A 19,446-nucleotide genomic window follows, 5' to 3' on the forward strand; every position below is an offset into this window, starting at 1 on the left:
TTCACAGGCCGCAACTAAAGAACCCACAAACCGAGATGAAGAGCGAAGATCCTATGTGCTGGAACTAAGACCTGGTGCAGCCAAAAAAATTAAAATTAATTAATTTTTTTTTTTTTTAAAGTTCAAACGAAGTGAAAAATCTCAGGTAATTGTGTTTAAGGTTTTGTTGTTGTTCAGTTCCTAAGTCCTTCACTATCTTCCGGAGTTTGCTCAAGCTGATGTCCACTGAGTAGGTAGGTGATGCCATCCAACCATCTCATCCTCTGTCATCCCCTTCTCCTGCCCTCAATCTTTCCCAGCATCAGGGTCTTTTCTAATGAGCTGGCTCTGCACAGTAACTATTTTCTACTTTCCTCCTCAATTGTATAAATCTGGTAACTAAGTGACGAAAGAGGGATATACAGCTGGAACTTAAACCTTCATTTTGGTAAAGTTTGGTCATTTATTCTCTGGGACTCAGGGCTTAAATGTGTTATTGAAAGAGACTCTGAGGTCTAAGAACTCTAGGGTGGTAGTTTTCACTATAACAAACTTTACACATTTTGTTTTTAAAGGTCTCTTTACAGAAAAAATTTTGAAACAAACAGACTCAAAAAATCAGTAACCATGATACCATCCTTGACTCCTCTTTCTCCTGAATGTTGCAAGTCCCCCAACTGGCCTTCCTATTCTGCCCTTACCCCCTCTGCAGTGTATTTCAACACAGCATTCAAACTGAGCCTACTAAAATCATGTCATATTGGTCTTCTACAATGAAAGTTCTTTGTATGATCCACAAGGCCTTTATGGTCTGCTTCACATTATCCATTAGTCCTCTTCCCTCCTTTCTACCCTAGTCATCCATCCTCCTTGCTACTCCTCAAACACCTCAGACAGGCACCCACCCCAGGGCCTATGCACTTACTGTTACCCTTGTCTGGAATGTTCTTTTCCCCAATATTTGCTTTGCTAGTTTATTCCGTTGAGGTTTGCTCTCAAAAGCCACCTTCTCAGTGAGACATTCTGTCATTACCCTATTGAAATGTTCACCTCCAGGCAACATTTCACATTCCTGCTGTCTTGCTTTATCTTTTTCTCCTTAGCATCTGTTCACTACCTGAATTCAGTTCAGTTGCTCACTCATGTCTGACTCTTTGTGACCCCCTGAACTGCCCCACGCCAGGCCTCCCCGTCCATCACCAACTCCCAGAGCTTGCTCAAACTCATGTACATTGAGTCAGTGATGCCATCCAACCATCTCATCCTCTGTCACCCCATTCCCCTCCTGCCTGCAGCCCTTCCCAGCATCAGGGTCTTTTCCAATGAGTCAGTTCTTCGCATCAGGTGGCCAAAGTATAGGAGCTTTAGCTTCAGCTTCAGCATCAGTCCTTCCAATGAGTATTCAGGACTGATTTCCTTTAGGATGGACTGGTTGGATCTCCTTGCAGTCCAAGGGACTCCCAAGAGTCTTCTCCAACACCACAGTTCAGAAGCATCAATTCTTTGCAACTCAGCTTTCTTTACACTCCAACTCTCACATCCATACATGACTACTGATAAAGCCATAGTTTTGACTACATAGACCTTTGCTGGCAAAGTAATGTCTCTGCTTTTTGGCATGCTATCTAGGTTGGTCGTAACTTTTCTTCCAAAGAGCAAGCGTCTTTTAATTTCACGGCTGCAGTCACCATTTGCAGTGATTTTGGAGTCCCCAAAAATAAAGTATGTCACTGTTTCCATTGTTTCCCCATCTATTTGCCTGAAGTGATGGGACCAGATGGCATGATCTTAGTTTTCTGAATGTTGAGTTTTAAGCCAACTTTTTCACTCTCCTGTTTCACTTTCATCGAGAGGCTTTTTAGTTCTTTTTTGCTTTCAGCCATAAGGGTGGTGTCATCTGCGTATCTGAGGTTATTTATATTTTACCCGGCAATCTTGATTCCAGCTTGTGCTTCATCTAGCCCAGCGTTTTGCATGATGTACTCTGCATATACGTTAAATAAGCAGGGTGACAATATACAGCCTTGACATACTCCTTTCCCGATTTGGAACCAGCCTGTTGTTCCATGTCCAGTTCTAACTGTTGCTTCCTGATCTGCATACAGATTTCTCAGGAGGCAGGTAACGTGGTCTGGTATTTCCATCTCTTGAAGAGTTTTGCACAGTTTGTTGTGATCCACACAGTCAAAGGTTTTGGCATAGTCAATAAAGCAGTAGTAGATATTTTCCTGGAGCTCTCTTGGTTTTTTGATGCTTTTTTGATGATCCAATGGCTATTAGCAATTTGATCTCTTGTTCCTCTGTCTTTTCTAAATCCAGCTTGAATATCTCGAAGTTCATGGTTCACGTACTGTTGAAGCCTGGCTTGGAGAATTTTGAGCATTACTTTGCTAGCATGTGAGATGAGTGCAACTGTGCGGTAATTTGAGCATTCTTTGGCATTGCCTTTCTTTGGGATTGGAATGAAAACTGACCTTTTCCAGTCCTGTGGCCACTGCTGAGTTTTCCAAATTTGCTGGCATATTGAGTGCAGCACTTTCACAGCATCATCTTTTAGGATGTGAAATTGCTCAGCTGGAATTCCATTGCCTCCACTACCTTTGTCCATAGTGATGCCTCCTAAGGCCCACTTGACTTCACATTCCAGGATGTCTGGCTCTAGGTGAATGATCACACCATCATGGTTATCTGGGTCATGAAGATCTTTTTTGTACAGTTTTTCTCTATATTCTTGTTTCCTCTTCTAATATCTTCAGCTTCTGTTAGGTCCATACCATTTCTGTCCTTTATCGAACCCATCTTTGCATGAAATGTTCCCTTGGTATCTCTAATTTTCTTGAAGAGATCTCTAGTCTTTCCCATTTTATTGTTTTCCTCTATTTCTTTGCATTGATCACTGAGGAAGGCTTTCTTATCTCTCCTTGCTATTCTTTGAAACTCTGCATTCAAATAGATATATCTTTCTTTTTCTCCTTTGCCTTTCGCTTCTCTTCTTTTCTCAGCTATTTTAAGGCCTCCTCAGACAACCATTTAGCCTTTTTGCATTTCTTTTTCTTGGGTATGGACTTGATCGCTGTCTCCAGTACAATGTCACAAACCTCCTTCTATAGTTCTTCAGGTACTCTGTCTATTGGATCTAATCCCTTGAATCTATTTGTCAGTTCTACTGTATAATCATAAGGGATATAATTTAGGTTATACCTGAAAGGTGTCGTGGTTTTTCCTACTTTCTTCAATTTAAGTCTGAATTTGGCAATAATCTGACCACAGTCAGCTCCTGGTCTTGTTTTTGCTGACTGTATAGAGCTTCTCCATCTTTGGCTGCAAAGAATATAATCAACCTGATTTTGGTATTGACCATCAGGTGATGTCCATGTGTAGAGTTTTCTCTTGTGTTGTTGGAAGAGGGTGTTTATTATGACCAATGCATTCTCTTGGCAAAACTCTGTTAGCCTTTGCCCCATTTCATTTTGTACTCCAAGGCCAGATTTGCCTGTTACTCCAGGTTTCTCTTGACTGCATACTTTTGCATTCCAGTCCCCTGTAATGAAGAGGACATCTTTTGCATCTGTTTGTTCTAGAATGTCTTGCAGATCTTCATAGAACCATTCAACTTCAGCTTCTTCAGCGTTACTGGTTAGGGCATAGACTTGGATTACTATGATAGTGAATGGTTTGCCTTGAAAACAAACAGATCATTCTGTCATTTTTAAGATTGCACCCAAGTACTGCATTTCAGACTCTTTTGTTGACTATGAGGGCTACTCCATTTCTTCTAAGGGAATCTTGCCCACCGAAGTAGATATAATGGTCATCTGAGTTAAATTCACCCATTCCAGTCCATTTTATTTTCCTGATTCCCAAAATGTCGATGTTCACTCTTGTCATCTCCTGTTTGACCACTTCTAATTTACCTTGATTCATGGATCTAACATTCCTGGTTCCTATGCAATATTGTTCTGGGGAAAGGAGTGGCAAACCATTTCAGTATTCTTGCCTTGAGAACCCAATAAACAGTATGAAAAGGCAAAAAGATAGGACACTGAAAGATGAACTCCTCAGGTCAGTAGGTGCCCAATATGCTACTGGAGATCAGTGGAGAAATAGCTCCAGAAAGAATGAAGGGATGGAGCCAAAGCAAAAACAATACTCAGTTATGGGTGTTCACTACCTAACAATCCACATAGATTTATTTTCTTTTAAACTTTATGTTTTGTATTCGGATATAGTGAATTAGCAATGTTCTGACTGCTTTGGGTGAACAGTGAAGGGACACAGCCATACATACACATGTATCCATTCTCCCTCACAATCCCCTCCCATCCAGGCTGCCACATAACATCAAGTAGCTTACATATATTTTTCATTTAGCCCTCTTTGTAAATCCTATGAAGGCAGGATTTTTATCTATTTTGTTCATTACTGAATCTCTGACACATATTTATTTAGTGTGTTATTTGATTTATTATTATTTATTTACTCAATAAATATTTGTTATACAAGTCAAACTGGGAATTCTAGAAGTAAATGAAGAATTTGGCTTTTGGTAGTATCTGCCTCTCAGTCATACTATAAAACTAGCTTGCTATTTTATTCAATTCAGTGCAATGCAGTCGTTCAGTCGTGTCCAACTCTTTGTGACCCCATGGACTGCTGCACGCCAGGCTTCCCTGTCCATCACCAACTCCCGGAGCTTGCTCAAACTCATGTACATCAAGTCGGTGATACCATCTCACCATCTCATCCTCTCTCGTCCCCTTCTCCTCCCGCCCTCAATCTTTCCCAGCATCCAGGTCTTTTCCAGTGAGTCGGTTCTTTGCATCAGGTGGCCAAAGTATTGGAGTTTCAGCTTCAGCATCAGTCCTTCTAATGAATATTCAGGACTGATTTCCTTTAGGATGGACTGGTTGGATCTCCTTGCAAGGGACTCTCAAGAGTCTTCTTCTTGAACACTGCAATTCAAAAGCATCAACTTTTAGGTGCTGCTGCTGCTGCTGCTAAGTGACTTCAGTTGTGTCCGACTCTGTGCGACCCCATAGACGGCAGCCCACCAGGCTCCCCCATCCCTGGGATTCTCCAGGCAAGAACGCTGGAGTGGGTTGCTATTTCCTTCTCCAGCTCATGAAAGTGAAAGTGAAGTCGCTCAGTTGTGTCCAACTCTTAGTGACCCCATGGACTACAGCCCACCAGGCTCCTCTGTCCATTGGATTTTCCAGGCAAGAGTACTGGAGTGGGGTGCCATTGCCTTCTCCGCTCTTAGGTGCTAAACTTAGAATTATTTAATTAGAGCCTGTTAATTCCAACTCAGGAGTTTTCGCTTTGTTTGATTTTGTCTTTCCTACAGAGCGGTTATTCCTTCAACAGATATACCCATTAGCAGAAGCTGGCTAAGACTCTCCTGGAACTTCAGATTTCCCAGTTTTAAAAATGCAATAAAGCTTTGGACAAATAGAGTATGGTCTATATGTAGCTGGTGCCAGAGCTGCATGATCCAGGTATGGATTTGACATACATTTTTTCAGAATTATGGTTTTTCTACACACTTAGTATGTGTGTTTACGTGTGTATGCTCAGGTCAGTAGACACTCAAGCTTAGCTCACATAATATGAAGTTAGGTGGTTATGTCTGTCTTCACTTTTTTAAATAAAATTTTTATATTGAAATATAGTTGATTTACAATGTTGTATTAGTTTTAGGTGTACAGCAAAGTGATTCAGTTACACACACACATATATATTCTTTTTCATATTATTTTCCATTATCGATTATTAAAACATATTGAATATAGTTTCCTGTGCTATGCAGTAGGTCCTTGTTGTTGCCTTCACTTCATAAATCATAGCATTTTCTTTATCATATTGTCCTTATCACATTGCTCAGTGGAGTCAGACTTCTTTATTTGTGAATTTCAGAGTTTAGAAGCATTAAAAAACACCGTCTTTCCATCCCGTCTCTGCCACCAAGAACTTCGTAGTCTAAAACAACGGTTTTGCATTTTGGAAGATGAAGTATGCAAGCTCCAAGAAGCACTGAAGGTTAGTATTATCAAATGAAAACAAAGCCAGAATTAGGTAAGGAGGGAAGGGCTAGTCCTGCATTGGAACCCCAGCGTGCTTTCATTAGAAGAAGGAGTGGTTACAGGCTCGTGCTAGTTCTGGGCATCTTTGCTGTCAGATTTCTTCCTTAAGCTGCAGAGGCTCTGCTCTGCATCACAGAGGGGCTGACCCCTGCAGGTGCCATTGCCTAAGCTCCATGTCACCTGGCTCCCGGTGTGCACTCATGGGAAACACTGATGAGAGGCTAGAAGGAACGAGAAAAGTGAAAGTGTTAGTTGCTCAGTCATGTCCAACTCTTTGTAGCCCCTGGACTATCGCCCACCAGGCTCCCCTGTCCATGGGATTCTCCAGGCAAGAATATTGGAATAGGATGGGTCACCATGTCTTCCTCCAGGGGATCTTCCCAACCCAGAGATCGAACTCACATCTCTTACATCTCCTCCATTGGCAGACAGGTTCTTTACCACTAGTGCCACATATACATGTGTGTATATGTTTGTGTGTGTGTGTGTGTGTGTGTGACTCAGTCGTGTCCAATTCTTTGTGACCCTATGGGCTGTAGCCCACCAGGCTCGTCTCTCCATGAAATTCCCCAGGCAAGAATACTGGACTGGGTAGCCATTTCTTCTCCAGGGGATCTTCCTGACCCAAGGAAGACAGGCAAAGAAGATGGGGTATTTTTCCCCTTTGTTCTCTGTGTTGGGCAGTTCTCCAACAATGATTGCCATTGCCTGCCTCAGTCCCACTCCCACTAGGTCAAGTCCACCATGCTTCTAGATTCTCTGAGTTAACCTAGCTCCGGAGGTCTGGTTACACTGCCCGTTCCTTTGACCTTCCAGCCTCAGAGTGTTCATGGCTTTTGCTGTCGCTAATGACATGGCTGTCTCACTGTCCCTTCTGTACTTCTCAGCCCTTCCATAGTATAGTGGTATAACCAACTCCCCATGTTACATGTTCCCTCTTCAAAAAAAATTTTTTTTTTTTTTTTTTAATTTTTGACTGCACCCTGAGGCATGTGGGACCTTAATTCCCTGACCAGGGATCGAACTCATATCCCCTGCATTGGAAGGCAAAAGTCTTAAACATTGGGCTGCCAGGGATGTTCCTGTCTCCTCTTTTAAATATTCAGTGTGGTTTCTAACTTCTTGACTGAGATAGGCAGGAAAAAAACTATAGATATCCACTTTCTCCAAACTCCCCTAAGCAAGACCCCCTATTCTCAGTGTCTAAAACGTAAAGAATAAACACTGTGCTCATTGATTTGGAGAGACACTTCTGGGACTATATAACCCAGAATTTGTACCTCAAGGTGATCTAACCTAAAGAGAAAAGGCAAATCACCCTACAACCTGGACCTCAGTTTCTGCATCGATAAAATGGGGAAGATACCATCTGTAGTGGGCTGAGTGATGGCCCTCCAAAAAGTTGGCCCAAGTCCTAATCCCTGGAAGCCTGTAGATATTATCTTATCTACCAGGGTCTTTGTAGATAATCAACTGAAGGGTTTTGAGATGAGGGAATCATACTTCATTACCTGGTTGGACCCTCAATCCAATGATGAATGTCCTTATAAAAGACACACACAGTAGAATACATAGAGGGAAGAGAAGCAGTGGGACCACTAAGGGGCAGACGTGGGTCATAGGGCCGCAAACCAAGACATACCGATACATCCCGGAAGCTGGAAGAGACCAGAAACAGAGTCTTCTCTAGAGCCTTAAGAGGGAATGCACGCCTTGATTTCCGGCTTCCAACCTCCAGGAGTGGGAGAGAATGACTTTTCTCTGTTGTAAACTACCAACTTTGTGATACTTTGTTATAGCAGCCTCTAGGAACTATTATGCCCTCTTACTTCCAAGGGTCATTGTATTCATTTGCTAGGGCTGCCATGACAAAGTAGCACAGACTGAGTGGCTTATGCAACAAATTTGTTTTCTCACAGTTGTGGAGGCTAGAAGTCTAGGCTCAAGGTGTTGGTAGGGTTGGCTTCTTCTAATGCCTCTCTCCTCTGCTTGTCTTCTGTGTCTTTAGATGATCTTTTCTCTGTGCCCATGCATCCCTAGTGTCTCTCTTATGTGTTCAAGTTTTGTCTTTATGTAAGGACACAAGTCACACTGGGGTAGATCCCACCCTAATGGCCCCCTTATTATTATTTTTTTAATATTTATTTATTTAGCTGTCCTGGGTCTTAGTTACGGCATATGGGATCTAGTTCCCTGACCAGGGATTGAACCCGGGCCGCCTGCATTGGGAGTGCGGAGCCTGAGCCACTGGTCCACCAGGGAAGTCCCCCTAAAGGCTCCTTTTAATTTAATCATTTCTTTGAAGGCCCTGTCTTCAAATACAGTCACATACTGAGGTACTAGGTGTTCAGGCGTCAATATATGACTTGTGGTTGGGGGAAGACAATGCAGCCCATAAGAGTCATGTTGCAACCTTTGACTTTTTTTTCCTATCAGTTCCTTGAATAGGCTGTATTCTTGGCTGCATTAAGTATTTTTCCCTCTCCCAGGAACTCTCTTCCCTCAATCTTTATATCCTTTCTTCACCTGATAAGCCTAAATTCATCCTTGAGATAATGGCTAAATAGCTATTCATGCTTACTTTACACTTCATGGCTCTTATTTTTCTCTTTTTAAATAATTATTTATTTATGACTGTGCTGGATCTTCATTGCTACGAGGACTTTTTCTCTAGTTGCAGTGAGCAGGGGCTACTTTCTAGGTGTGGTGCATACAGTTCTCATTGCGATAGCTTCTCTCCTTGCAAACACAAGCTCTGGGGTTCACAGGCTCAGTAGTTGCGTCTCCCAGACTTTAAAGCACGGGCTCAATCGTTGTGGCACAGAAGCTTAATCGCTCCAGGGTATGTGGGGTCTTCCCGGATCAGGGATCAAACCTGTGTCTCCTGCATTGGCAGGCAGATTCTTTACCACTGAGCCACCAGGGAAGCCTTGGCTCTTATTAAAGTATTGCTTGGCTTGTTTTGAATGTGTTTTGTGTATCTTTGAGGTCTGTCTTCCTCAGCAGACTGTCAGCTGGATGGGGAGACAGACAGGACTCACGCTGTAGCCAAGTGCCTGGCATATAGCACAGACAGAACAAATAGATGAATGAGTGAATGAGCTTGTGACAAATGAGAAAATATTGTAGCGCATGTGGTGTACAGAGAAGACATTCAACACGTGGCAGCTATATTTTTGATGACTGCTCAAATAAATAAAGAAGAACCAAATAAATCTGTTCTTCAGTTGCCAAATGTAGTTTTTTTCTTCCAGGCCATCTCAGAAAATTCCTCCCGTCCCAGCTATGGGCAAGCGTGTCACATGGGTGGTAAGCTTCCAGACGTTCCCGCCTGTGCTCCAGCCAGCCCTGCAGACTCCGCAGCTCTTCGTCCTCCCTCCCCAGCTCAGCCCGCAAGTCTTCCTCCTCCCCTTCCTCCCCCTCCTCCCCCGCCTCCCCCTCTGCCTCCGCCCCCACCACCGACAGCACCATTGCTGCTCAGAAAATCTGCTGTCACGAAAGCACTTCAGGTAAAAAAACAGTCTAGTAAAGGTGTGTCAGTGGGTAAGGAAGGAGTCAAGCCAGGTGTCTTTTTTAAGGCTGGGCAAAGGGCTCTGACAGGAAGGACTACCTTTTGTTCTAATTCCATCTCCTGCTTATGGCAGTTATTGTTTTTAAAGACATGGTCCCCTGGGAGATCACAGAAGTTGGATTTAGAAATGAAAGTGATTTTTTTCTTTTGGAGGATAAATGAATGAAACCCAGCAGGGTGAGAGATTCCTGTTGGCTTCTTGGTATACCTTTTTACCAATAGGAAAATCTCTCTGGGAAACCAAATTAAAGACTCCTTAGTGAGTGAAGTCAGAATAACAGTAGGCGCAGAAAAATACTCTTTGATTCCACTTGTAGGAGGTACCTAGAATAGTCAAATTCATAGGGTCAGAAAGCAGGAAGGGTGAGGTGGGGAGGGGGAATGGGGACTTAGCCTTTTTGTTTTTTGGTGGTGGGGGATGGGGACTTAGTGCTTGATGGAGACAGAGTTTCAGTTTAGGAAGGTGAAAAATTCGGGAGATAGATGATGGTGAGTGTTGCACAATATGAATATACTTGGAGCCACTGAACTGTACAGTTAAATATGGCTAAGATAGTATGTTTTATATTATTTAGTATGTGACTTTTATCACAATAAAAAAAATTTTACCAAAAAAAGAAGAAAAAGAATTGGTAAATCCTCAAGTGTGATGCCATTGGATTGGAGAACCAGTCTCCGTTAAAGCTACTTACCTGCCAAGGGGAACCACTAACCTCTACACAGCCCTATCTAAAAAGCTGATTACTTTTTACTGTGGATACATTTGGTTAAAATGACTGAATTAAATGCAGAGTCTGTTGTTACAGTTGCCCTAAAATATACCTCTTCGAGTATATGTTCTTGCTTTCTAACAAGCGTGTCATTTTCTTAGGTAGTTTAGGCAAAACTTCACATTGATTAGAGGAACTCCTTCTACTTCTCTCTTATTACAATGATTCCTAAGGAAGATGCGTAGTTGTAGAAAACTAGCCCAGCTCTTACTTAGTTTCAAAGCCTTACATTTTCATGAATATTTTTCAGCAGCCTTAGCATCCATAGATACTGGAAACAGAATTAGTTCTTGGTTGCATGGAAAGAATTTGATTGCCTCCTAGGGGAAATAAAAGTTAATTTTTAACTCTGAGGCTTTAAAAACTAGATTTGGATTTGCATTTGACTAGATGTCCTGGTTTCAATTTGAATTCTAATTTTTCCTTGTATCTTAAGGCTGGACCATTAAAAAAAAATGGACCCATGCAGATAACAGTTAAAGATCTACTGACTGTGAAATTAAAGAAGACACAGAGTTTGGATGAAAGGAGGATGGTAAGAAATCATTGACCACATATGTGGTCTTTCGTTTTTGAACCTGCTTGTCTCTTAATGGAAAATAAGCATAAGTCTTAGATATAAAAGCTGTTCTGAGGGAAGTATTTGATATTTTATTTGAGTAATTTTTGATCTCCTCAACAAAATATATAAATCCCCCAATTATTTAATTCGGCAGTTTTATCCACCAACCATTAGCTTGAAAAGGTAGAGGTATACTTTGAAGCTTTGGAATAAAAATTGAATAGATATATTTTACACATACTCAGCATGCAAATATTTGTTGCTTTGGTATGTTTACATTTTGAGTGATATTTTTAAATCTGTTTTTAATAATGTCTCATTTTGTGATTAAAGCTTGTACCATCACCAAAGGTACAGAACCCACTGGTTACTGTCTCTGACCTGCAGCGCGTTACCCTGAAACCAAAGTCCAAAGTGTTGTCAACTCGAGTCACAAATGTCTTAATGTAAGGAACTGCACAATATTACACTCTACTGCTACTTTAAAATAGTAATATTTTGCTTATTTCTAACTCTAAAAATTATATATGATCACTTAGGAAAATTGAAATATACAGTGATGTTGAAAGAAAACAAAAATATCAAATAATCGAATCATTGGAGACAGCCAGCCTTAACATACTGTTGTTTATAATTCTAGTCTTTTTCTGGGCATATACACTATTATTTCCAGTTCATGGTACTATTTATTGCAAAATATAAAACATCATCAGGAATTTTCAAATCAGCACAGTTTCAGAAATATATTAAAATTAGAATGTCTTAGAATCAATGAAATATGTATATGTAATATACATATTATAGGTATATGTGTATGAAATATGTATATTAAATACATATTGCATGGAATGTGTATATACATGCATACACATGTATGTACCCATGTGTAATTTATATTGTGTTGAGTTGGCCAAAAAATTTGTTCATCCACAGAAAAATGTGGATGAACTTTTTGGCCAACCCAATATATACAAATACAGCTTTTCCCATTACTGTGTCATAAACTTTCCCCTATCTCATTAAAAACTAGCTTAAAGTATCATGTTGACTTCTTAAATAGCTGCAGTTTTTTAATATGTGAACTTCATAGATAAAATCCTGTTTTGAGACTTTTAGGTTGTTTTATGATTTTTTTATTTCTATAACTCTTCAATAATCATCCTTGTCCGTCATCTGTGTGCATAATTGAGTTTTGCCCTAAGATGAATTCGTACAAGTGTAATTACAAAGTCAAAAAAAGTAACTTATTTAAAAATAATAATAAAATGAAAGTATTAGTTATTCAATTATTAGATTCTTATTAGAATCATTATATCACTTTATGCTCCTATCAGCATCTCCTGCTATTTTTTAATGTTGCAAACCACTCTCTAGGATGTTGCCTATTTTAAAATGATTGCTTTACTTTGAGAAAAATTATACAATCTGGTGAGCTCTAACTTTTGTATTTTTATTTAATCAGTACTCCTGGTAAAAGTCAGTTAGATCTACGGAAACTACTTAGAAAAGTCGATGTGGAAAGGTAATCCATTCTCCTATCTTTATGCTCTCTAAATTCATTTGAGGAGTTGGCATAAAACACAGCTCCCAATATTTTCATTACCTTTGCAGGAGCCCAGGTGGAACCCCACTTACTAATAAAGAAAATCTGGAAACAGGAACTGGGCTGACCCCAGTAATGACCAGGGCCTTGAAGAGAAAATTTCAGGTAAGCCTTTATGAAAAGCATTTGGTTCCTTTTCTTCAAACTCTTTAATTTAGAATCATAATCTAAAGCATCTCTCTTAATAATAGTAGTAATTTGAAAATAGTTCATTATACTAGTCCATCCTAAAGGAAATCAGTGTTGAATATTCATTGGAAGGACTGATGTTGAAGCTGAAACTCCAATATTTTGGCCACCTGATGCGAAGACCTGACTCATTGAAAAGACCCTGATGCTGGGAAAGATCAAAGGCGGGAGAAGGGGATGACAGAGGATGAGATGGTTGGATGGCATCACTGACTCAGTGGACATGAGTTTGAGTAAACTCCAGGAGTTGGTGATGGACAGGGAGGCCTGGTGTTGCTGCAGTCCATGGGATCGCAAAGAGTCAGACACGACTGAGGGACTGAACTGAACTGAACTGATGCTTTATAAAGAACTTCATGTTTGCGGTTCATGAAATGCTATGAAATAGCTAAGATTACCATCTCTACTTTAGCAATGAATGTCTGGTTTTATTAATTTCATTCATAACTATTTATTAAGCAGTTCCTATATGCCAGACACTGTGCTGGAATACGTGGGAGATAGTGGTAAGCAGAAACAGACACAGATCTACTATCTTGGAGCTTTCAGTCTAGTGGCGAAAGTAGACAGTAATCAATAATCACAATTTGTGTAATTTTGCACTGAAGTAAATTCTGTGAAGGAAAGTAACAAGGTTCAGTGAGAACCCTTGGAGAAAGTCGATCCAACCTGGATGATCTCGGAAAGATTCCCTTAGGAAGTCATGAGGTGAGACTTGAAGGATGAGTAGGCATTAACTGGAGAGGGTACCTGTATTGTGAGCCCACCATGAATGTCACAGAGGAGAGTCCCAGGAGAAAAGAATAAGATACGCAAAGGTCTCATGGTGGGAGGGATCAGGGTCTATCCGGGGAACTGGAAAGTGGCCAGCGAGGCTGTAACAGAGACAGGGATGAAGACGGAGATAAGAGTCAGATAATGCAGGGCTGGTAGGAAAGGGTCTTGGCAGCTTTCTTTGTCACCTGCCTGTATGACCCACACACCAAAATCCAGTGCATCAGTTGGCCCTTGTGTGATTTCTTCCAAACTCTATTTATCTCATCTCCCTGATCCCCTTTATCATCAGATCTGTGAGAAGCAGCCGCTTACTGCTAGAGTGCTGGGGCTCAGGGCTGCTGGCCTCTTGGCTGTGAAGCTTATATTTCCGTCTCCCTCTGGCCCAACAGACTCACCACAAATTCTGCTGCAGACACACTTCCCACCCCAACTCTGTCCTCCCTTCGTTCGTTCCCTTGTTGAGAAGTTTTTGCCTGTCGTGAAAGAAATAAAAGCAAAAATAAGCAAATGGGACCTAATCAAACTTAAAAGCTTTTAGACAGCAAAGGAAGCCATAAACAAAACAAAAACAACCTACTGAATGGAAGGGAATATTTGTGAATAATGTGACTGACAAGGACTTAATATCCAAAATATACCATAGTTCATACAACTCAATATCAAACAAACACTCAGTAAAAAAATTGGCAAAAGACCTAAACAGACATTTCTCCAAAGAAGATATACAGATGGCTTGCGGGCACATGAGTAGATACTGCACATCACTAACTATTGAGAAATGCAAATTAAAACCCTAATAAAATATCACCTCACACTGGTCAGAAAGGCCATCATCAAAAATCTACAAATAATAAATGCTGGAGAGTGTGTAGGGAAAAGGAAACCCTCCTACACTGTTGGTGGGAACATGAATTGGTGTAGCCACTGTGGAAAACAGTATGGAGGTTCCTCAAAAAACTAAAAATAGGATTACTATATGATCCAGCACATATCCAGAAAGGAGGAAAACTGTATCAAGAAGAGTCATACACCAGTGTTCATTGCAATACTATTTATGATAGCCAAGACATAGAAGTGACCTAAATTTCCATCAACAGATGAATGGATAAAGATGTCATATATATATGTGTGTGTGTGTGTGTACATACATGAATATATATGAATTCATATGAATATATGAAATGGAATGTTATTCAGCCATAAGAAATAATAAAATAATGCCATTTGCAACAACATAAATGGACCTAGAGATTATCATACTAAGTGAAGTTAGGCAGAGAAAGATCAATATTATATATCACATATGGAACCAAAAACATAATACAAATAAACTTATTTAGAAAACTGAAGCCGACTTAATGGACGTAGAAAACAAACTTACAGTTACAAAAGAAGTAGGGGGGTGAGGGATAAATTAGGAGGTTGGGATTAACAGACATACACTACTATATAATATAAAATAGATAACCAACAAGGACCTACTGTATAGCACAGGGAACGATATTCAGTATCTTATAGCAACCTCTAATGGAAAGAATCTGAAGTTTTATACCTGAAACTAACATAACATTGTAAATCAATTATTGTTTTTCAAAAAAGGGATCAGTTCCTTCTGCAGGATAACTTGGTTTCCCTCTTGCCAATCAACTTGTCCTGCTGGGCACTCTGTGGCCTTCTTTGCAGATGTGGCCTGATGCCCCTTTCCAAATTCTTTGGAGCCTTCAATAGGAGTCCACTCCCAGATCACATTCCTTGGTGATACCATAAATTGTGAAGGGCAGAGGCCTTCTTTAACAGCTAAGCCCTTTCCTTTTTCTTATTTTGGCTGTGCTGCTTGTGGGACAGTTCCCTGACCAGGGATTGAACTCAGGCCATGGAAGTGGAAGCATGAAATCCTAACCACAGGGAACTCCGCCCTTCCCTACTGTGTTCAGCTCTAGGTCTTTTTTGTCCCTGCTCCACCCTGTAACTACTACAGTGGATTGATTAATGTGGAAGCAAGTAAAAATGTCATGAGCAACAAACCCATGTACTGCACAACAGCCTCAAACGTCACAGATGAGGGTCTTTCCTGGTGGTGCAGTGGATAGGAATCCGCCTGCCAATGCAGGGAACAACTCGGTTCAATCCCTGTTCCGGGAAGATTCCACATGTCGAGGAACTACTGAGCCGAAGCTCTAGAGCTAGTGCTCCATGACAAGCCACCACAGTGAGAAGCCTGCACACGCAATGAAGAGTAGCCCCTGCTGGCCACACCTCGAGAAAACCTGCGCAAAGCAACAAAGACTCAGCTCAGCCACAAATAAATAGTTTAAAATTATCACAGATGAGACCTTTGCCATATGCTGTGCTCTCCAAAACCCACTTAGTAGACGATGGTGGTTGTTGTTCAGTTGCTAAGCTGTCTCCGACTCTTTGCAACCCCTTGAATGCAGTACACCAGTCTTCTCTGCCCTTCACTGTCTCCCGGAGTTTGCTGAAACTCAGGTCCATTGAGTCAGTGATGCCATCCAACCAGTTCATCCTCTGTTGCCCCCTTCTCCCGCCCTCAGTCTTTCCTAGCATCAGGGTCTTCTTCAGTGAGTCGGCTCTTTGCATCAGGTGGCCAAAGATACGGGGTATTTAGTAAAAACTTGTTTTAGACATGGAATAACTTTCCCAACTCCTATTAGTTAGGTTTTGCGTTTGACTGTAGGCAAGAGAAATCTGACCAAAGTGGCTTAAGCAAATAGAGGCTTATTTTTCTTTTCTGCATATTGCCTTGGGAAATAGGCAGTAGATACGGGGTATAGTGGTTTCCCATGTCGTCACCTCTCTTCCAGCCGTAATACGTGGCTTTTTATCCCTACGGTGCAGAACATCTATACTTCCTGAAGCCTCTTGTCTACATTGTAAGCAAGATAAGAACGGCAATGATCAAAAGGGTGTCCTAGCTAAACTGCCCTTCATCTCTTTAAACAGGTGATATCCAGGAACTTTGATTATATCAGGGAAGTTGGAAAAAGTGATTTTTAGAATCTGGCCGCATTGCTGCCTTGCATAAAATCTGGGTTCTGATAGTGAGGAAGGAGAGCTATGCTGACCACAAGAACATAATTCATATTATAATTGGGACTTCTTGTTTTTTTCATAGCTGGCTCACCCTAGAAGCCCAACTCAAACTCTGCCAGTTTCTACAAGCAACTTTGATGAATAAAACTGATGCCACCTCTGCCTGACCCCCAGCAATGATCCATAAAATGTACATATAAAACGACCCCAATCCTTTTTAAGTGTAGTATGTATAAATGATTATATTAATATATAATTCATTTGAAGAATTAAAATATGTATGGAGCCCATGCATACTGTAATGTAAAGTGGGTATTCAAATACTTTCTAGTTTAAATGATTGCTCACAGGATAGATGGGAAAATGCAATCCCCAAAGTGATATTTATCCTGGAATTCCTCAGTTTAGGTTGGAAAGGTTATTCAAATTTAACTAGATAACTCTAATTTGTGCTCTGTATGTACAGTTATGGCATTAATAAAATAACCTGGTACCCATTCATCTTGGGTATTCTCAGGCAATTGGAAAGCAAAGTATTTCATCCTATAAAGTTCATGCATTCATTAAGTGCTACTTAACCCAGAAAGACCCTCTAGATTTTATTTCTGTTCCCTATAAGCAATTAAGTAAAATCATCTCCCATCCAAACCTAACTATTCCAAAAGGATTTGAAGCAAAAGGTCCAACGTGACCTTAAAAATTAGAATTTCCTTTCTAGTAACTTAGGTAGGTAGCTATATCTGCCTTATTAAAGTCTGGGATATTCCTTACTTTGATATCTGCTATCCACATTCCTACAGCTAAATATAGACTTCATGAAGACCTCTACATGAACCTTGGGTTTTCTACAGTGCCCCAGCAGGGATTCTCTGAGGTCCATAGCAGATTCACTGTGAGACCTGATTCTCTGTCCTCAACCACCTATCAATTCAATAACAGTCATTCTGTACAATCACAGGATTTTACTTTTTCCTGCCAATTCAGTGTTGCCAGACTTAGCAAATATAAATACATGCCTGCTAAGTTACTTCAGTTGTGTCCAGCCTTTTGCAACCCAATGGACATAGCCTGCCAAAGTCCTCTGTCCATGGGACGCTCCAGTCAAAAGTACTAGAGTAAGTTGCCATGCCCTCCTCCAGGGGATCTTCCCAACCCAGGGATCCAACCTATATCTCCTGTCTTCTGCATTGGCAGGCAGGTTCTTTACCACTCGCGCCACCTTGGAAGCCCATAAATACATGACACCCCCATCAAATTTGAATTTCAGATAAACAACAAATAACTTAAGTATATATGTGAAAGTGAAAAGTTGCTCAGTCAAGTCCAACTCTTTGCAACCCCATGGACTGTAGCCCACCAGGCTCCTCCATCCATGGAATTTTCTAGGCAAGAGTACTGGAGTGGGTTGCCATTTCCTTCTCCAGAGGATCTTCCCAACCCAGGGATCGAACCCAGGTCTCCCACATTGCGGGCAGACGCTTTACCATCTGAGCCACCAGGGAATCATTAAGTATATATAGGGCCCACTAAACAATGAGTAATATTTTAAGTATAACTATGTCCTAAATATTGCCATGGGCTTCCTGTGTAAAGCTCAGTCAGTAAAGAATCTGCCTGTAACGCAGGAGACCCTGGTTTGATCCCTGGGTTGGGAAGACCCCCTGGAGAAGAAAATGGCAACCTACTCTAGTATGCTTGCCTGGAGAATCCCATGGACAGAGGAGGCTGGCAGGCTACAGTCCATGGGGTTGTAAGAGTCAGACACGACTTAGCAACTAAACCACCACCACCAAATATTGCCTAGGAAATATATTTATACTTAAAAAAATACATCACTGTTTTTCTGAATTTCAAATTTAGCTGAACATCCTATGTTTTATTTGGCAACCCTACCAGGCAGTCTCCTACAAGGTTGCCAATATCTGGGAGCCCCTGGTTTTGTCAGATATCTCTGCATAGCAGTAGATACTACTGTAGCTTCAGCCAGGATCCCTGTCACTAATGTGCTAAATATCACGAAAGAAGAGGAACTCTCATTAGGGTGAGTGAGACTCTGAAGGCACAGTGTTAGCTCTGATGCTGGTAACTTCCACTGCAGTTCAGAGAATAAGGATGGTGGCTCCTCATGGAGGGGAATCAAGGGATGTCACTGAACTTTCTAACCCGGCAGGAAGCAGGTACATAGATGATGTCCCTGAAATATTCCCTGATTATGCTAAAAATATATTTTAGTAATTTCCCAGAAATGCCTATATTCCCTCTGATAAATGTAACTTTGAGATGCCAAAGAGAGGATTGTGAGAAGTCACCAGGCTGGAAAGCAGATATGGGAACAAACAGTGTTTTGTTTTGATGAGACCCACATTTGTATTTACATTTATGGATGAAAATCAAACAGATACTAAAGTTAAGAAATACATCTGTTTCTAATAAAAACTTTTTAAACCTGTTACTATGTTTATATTAAGTAAAATAAAGAGAATGATCACTGAGAAGAAAGCAGGTGAGTATTTGTAACAATATTTTATGGGACATCTAATAACATTTATAATATTAATAAACCAATGTGTACTGTATCAGTTTAAATGATTTTATCATTCTTGTGAGATAAAGGTTCATTTTTCTGAAAATGCTATAGAAATCCTATGGTTAAATATTTGTAAAGCTGCTGTTACTATCGTATCAGTATTAAAATGTGTTCTATCTTGTATCTTTTACTAATTTTTATGACAGGTTTTATATTGTACCCACTTGAGAATCCAATGACTGCTAAGGCTTCATTAAATTGTTGCTGATCATATGTCTCCACTGTTTATTTTGAGACTGAATGTCGACCAGAGAATACAAACAATCACAATGCATCC

At 40.7% G+C, this 19,446-nt stretch overlaps 1 protein-coding gene across 4 annotated transcripts in view; it reads left to right on the forward strand.

Moving 5' to 3' along the window:
* PRR11 (proline rich 11) overlaps positions 1-16,779 on the forward strand; it is a 29,098-nt gene extending 12,319 nt beyond the window's left edge. For all 4 annotated transcript variants that reach the window (XM_043902826.1, XM_043902825.1, XM_043902823.1 and 1 more), the window contains 8 exons: positions 5,324-5,474; positions 5,893-6,015; positions 9,314-9,568; positions 10,837-10,935; positions 11,296-11,408; positions 12,425-12,484; positions 12,574-12,670; positions 16,665-16,779. In XM_043902826.1, the coding sequence (XP_043758761.1) occupies positions 5,324-5,474; positions 5,893-6,015; positions 9,314-9,568; positions 10,837-10,935; positions 11,296-11,408; positions 12,425-12,484; positions 12,574-12,670; positions 16,665-16,727 (961 nt within the window). In that variant the 3' untranslated portion in view covers positions 16,728-16,779. The remainder of the gene's footprint in view (positions 1-5,323; positions 5,475-5,892; positions 6,016-9,313; positions 9,569-10,836; positions 10,936-11,295; positions 11,409-12,424; positions 12,485-12,573; positions 12,671-16,664) is intronic.
* Positions 16,780-19,446: the final 2,667 nt, after the last annotated feature.

This window comes from Cervus elaphus, chromosome 5, assembly GCF_910594005.1.
Source record: "Cervus elaphus chromosome 5, mCerEla1.1, whole genome shotgun sequence".
Classification (NCBI taxonomy): Eukaryota; Metazoa; Chordata; class Mammalia; order Artiodactyla; family Cervidae; genus Cervus; species Cervus elaphus.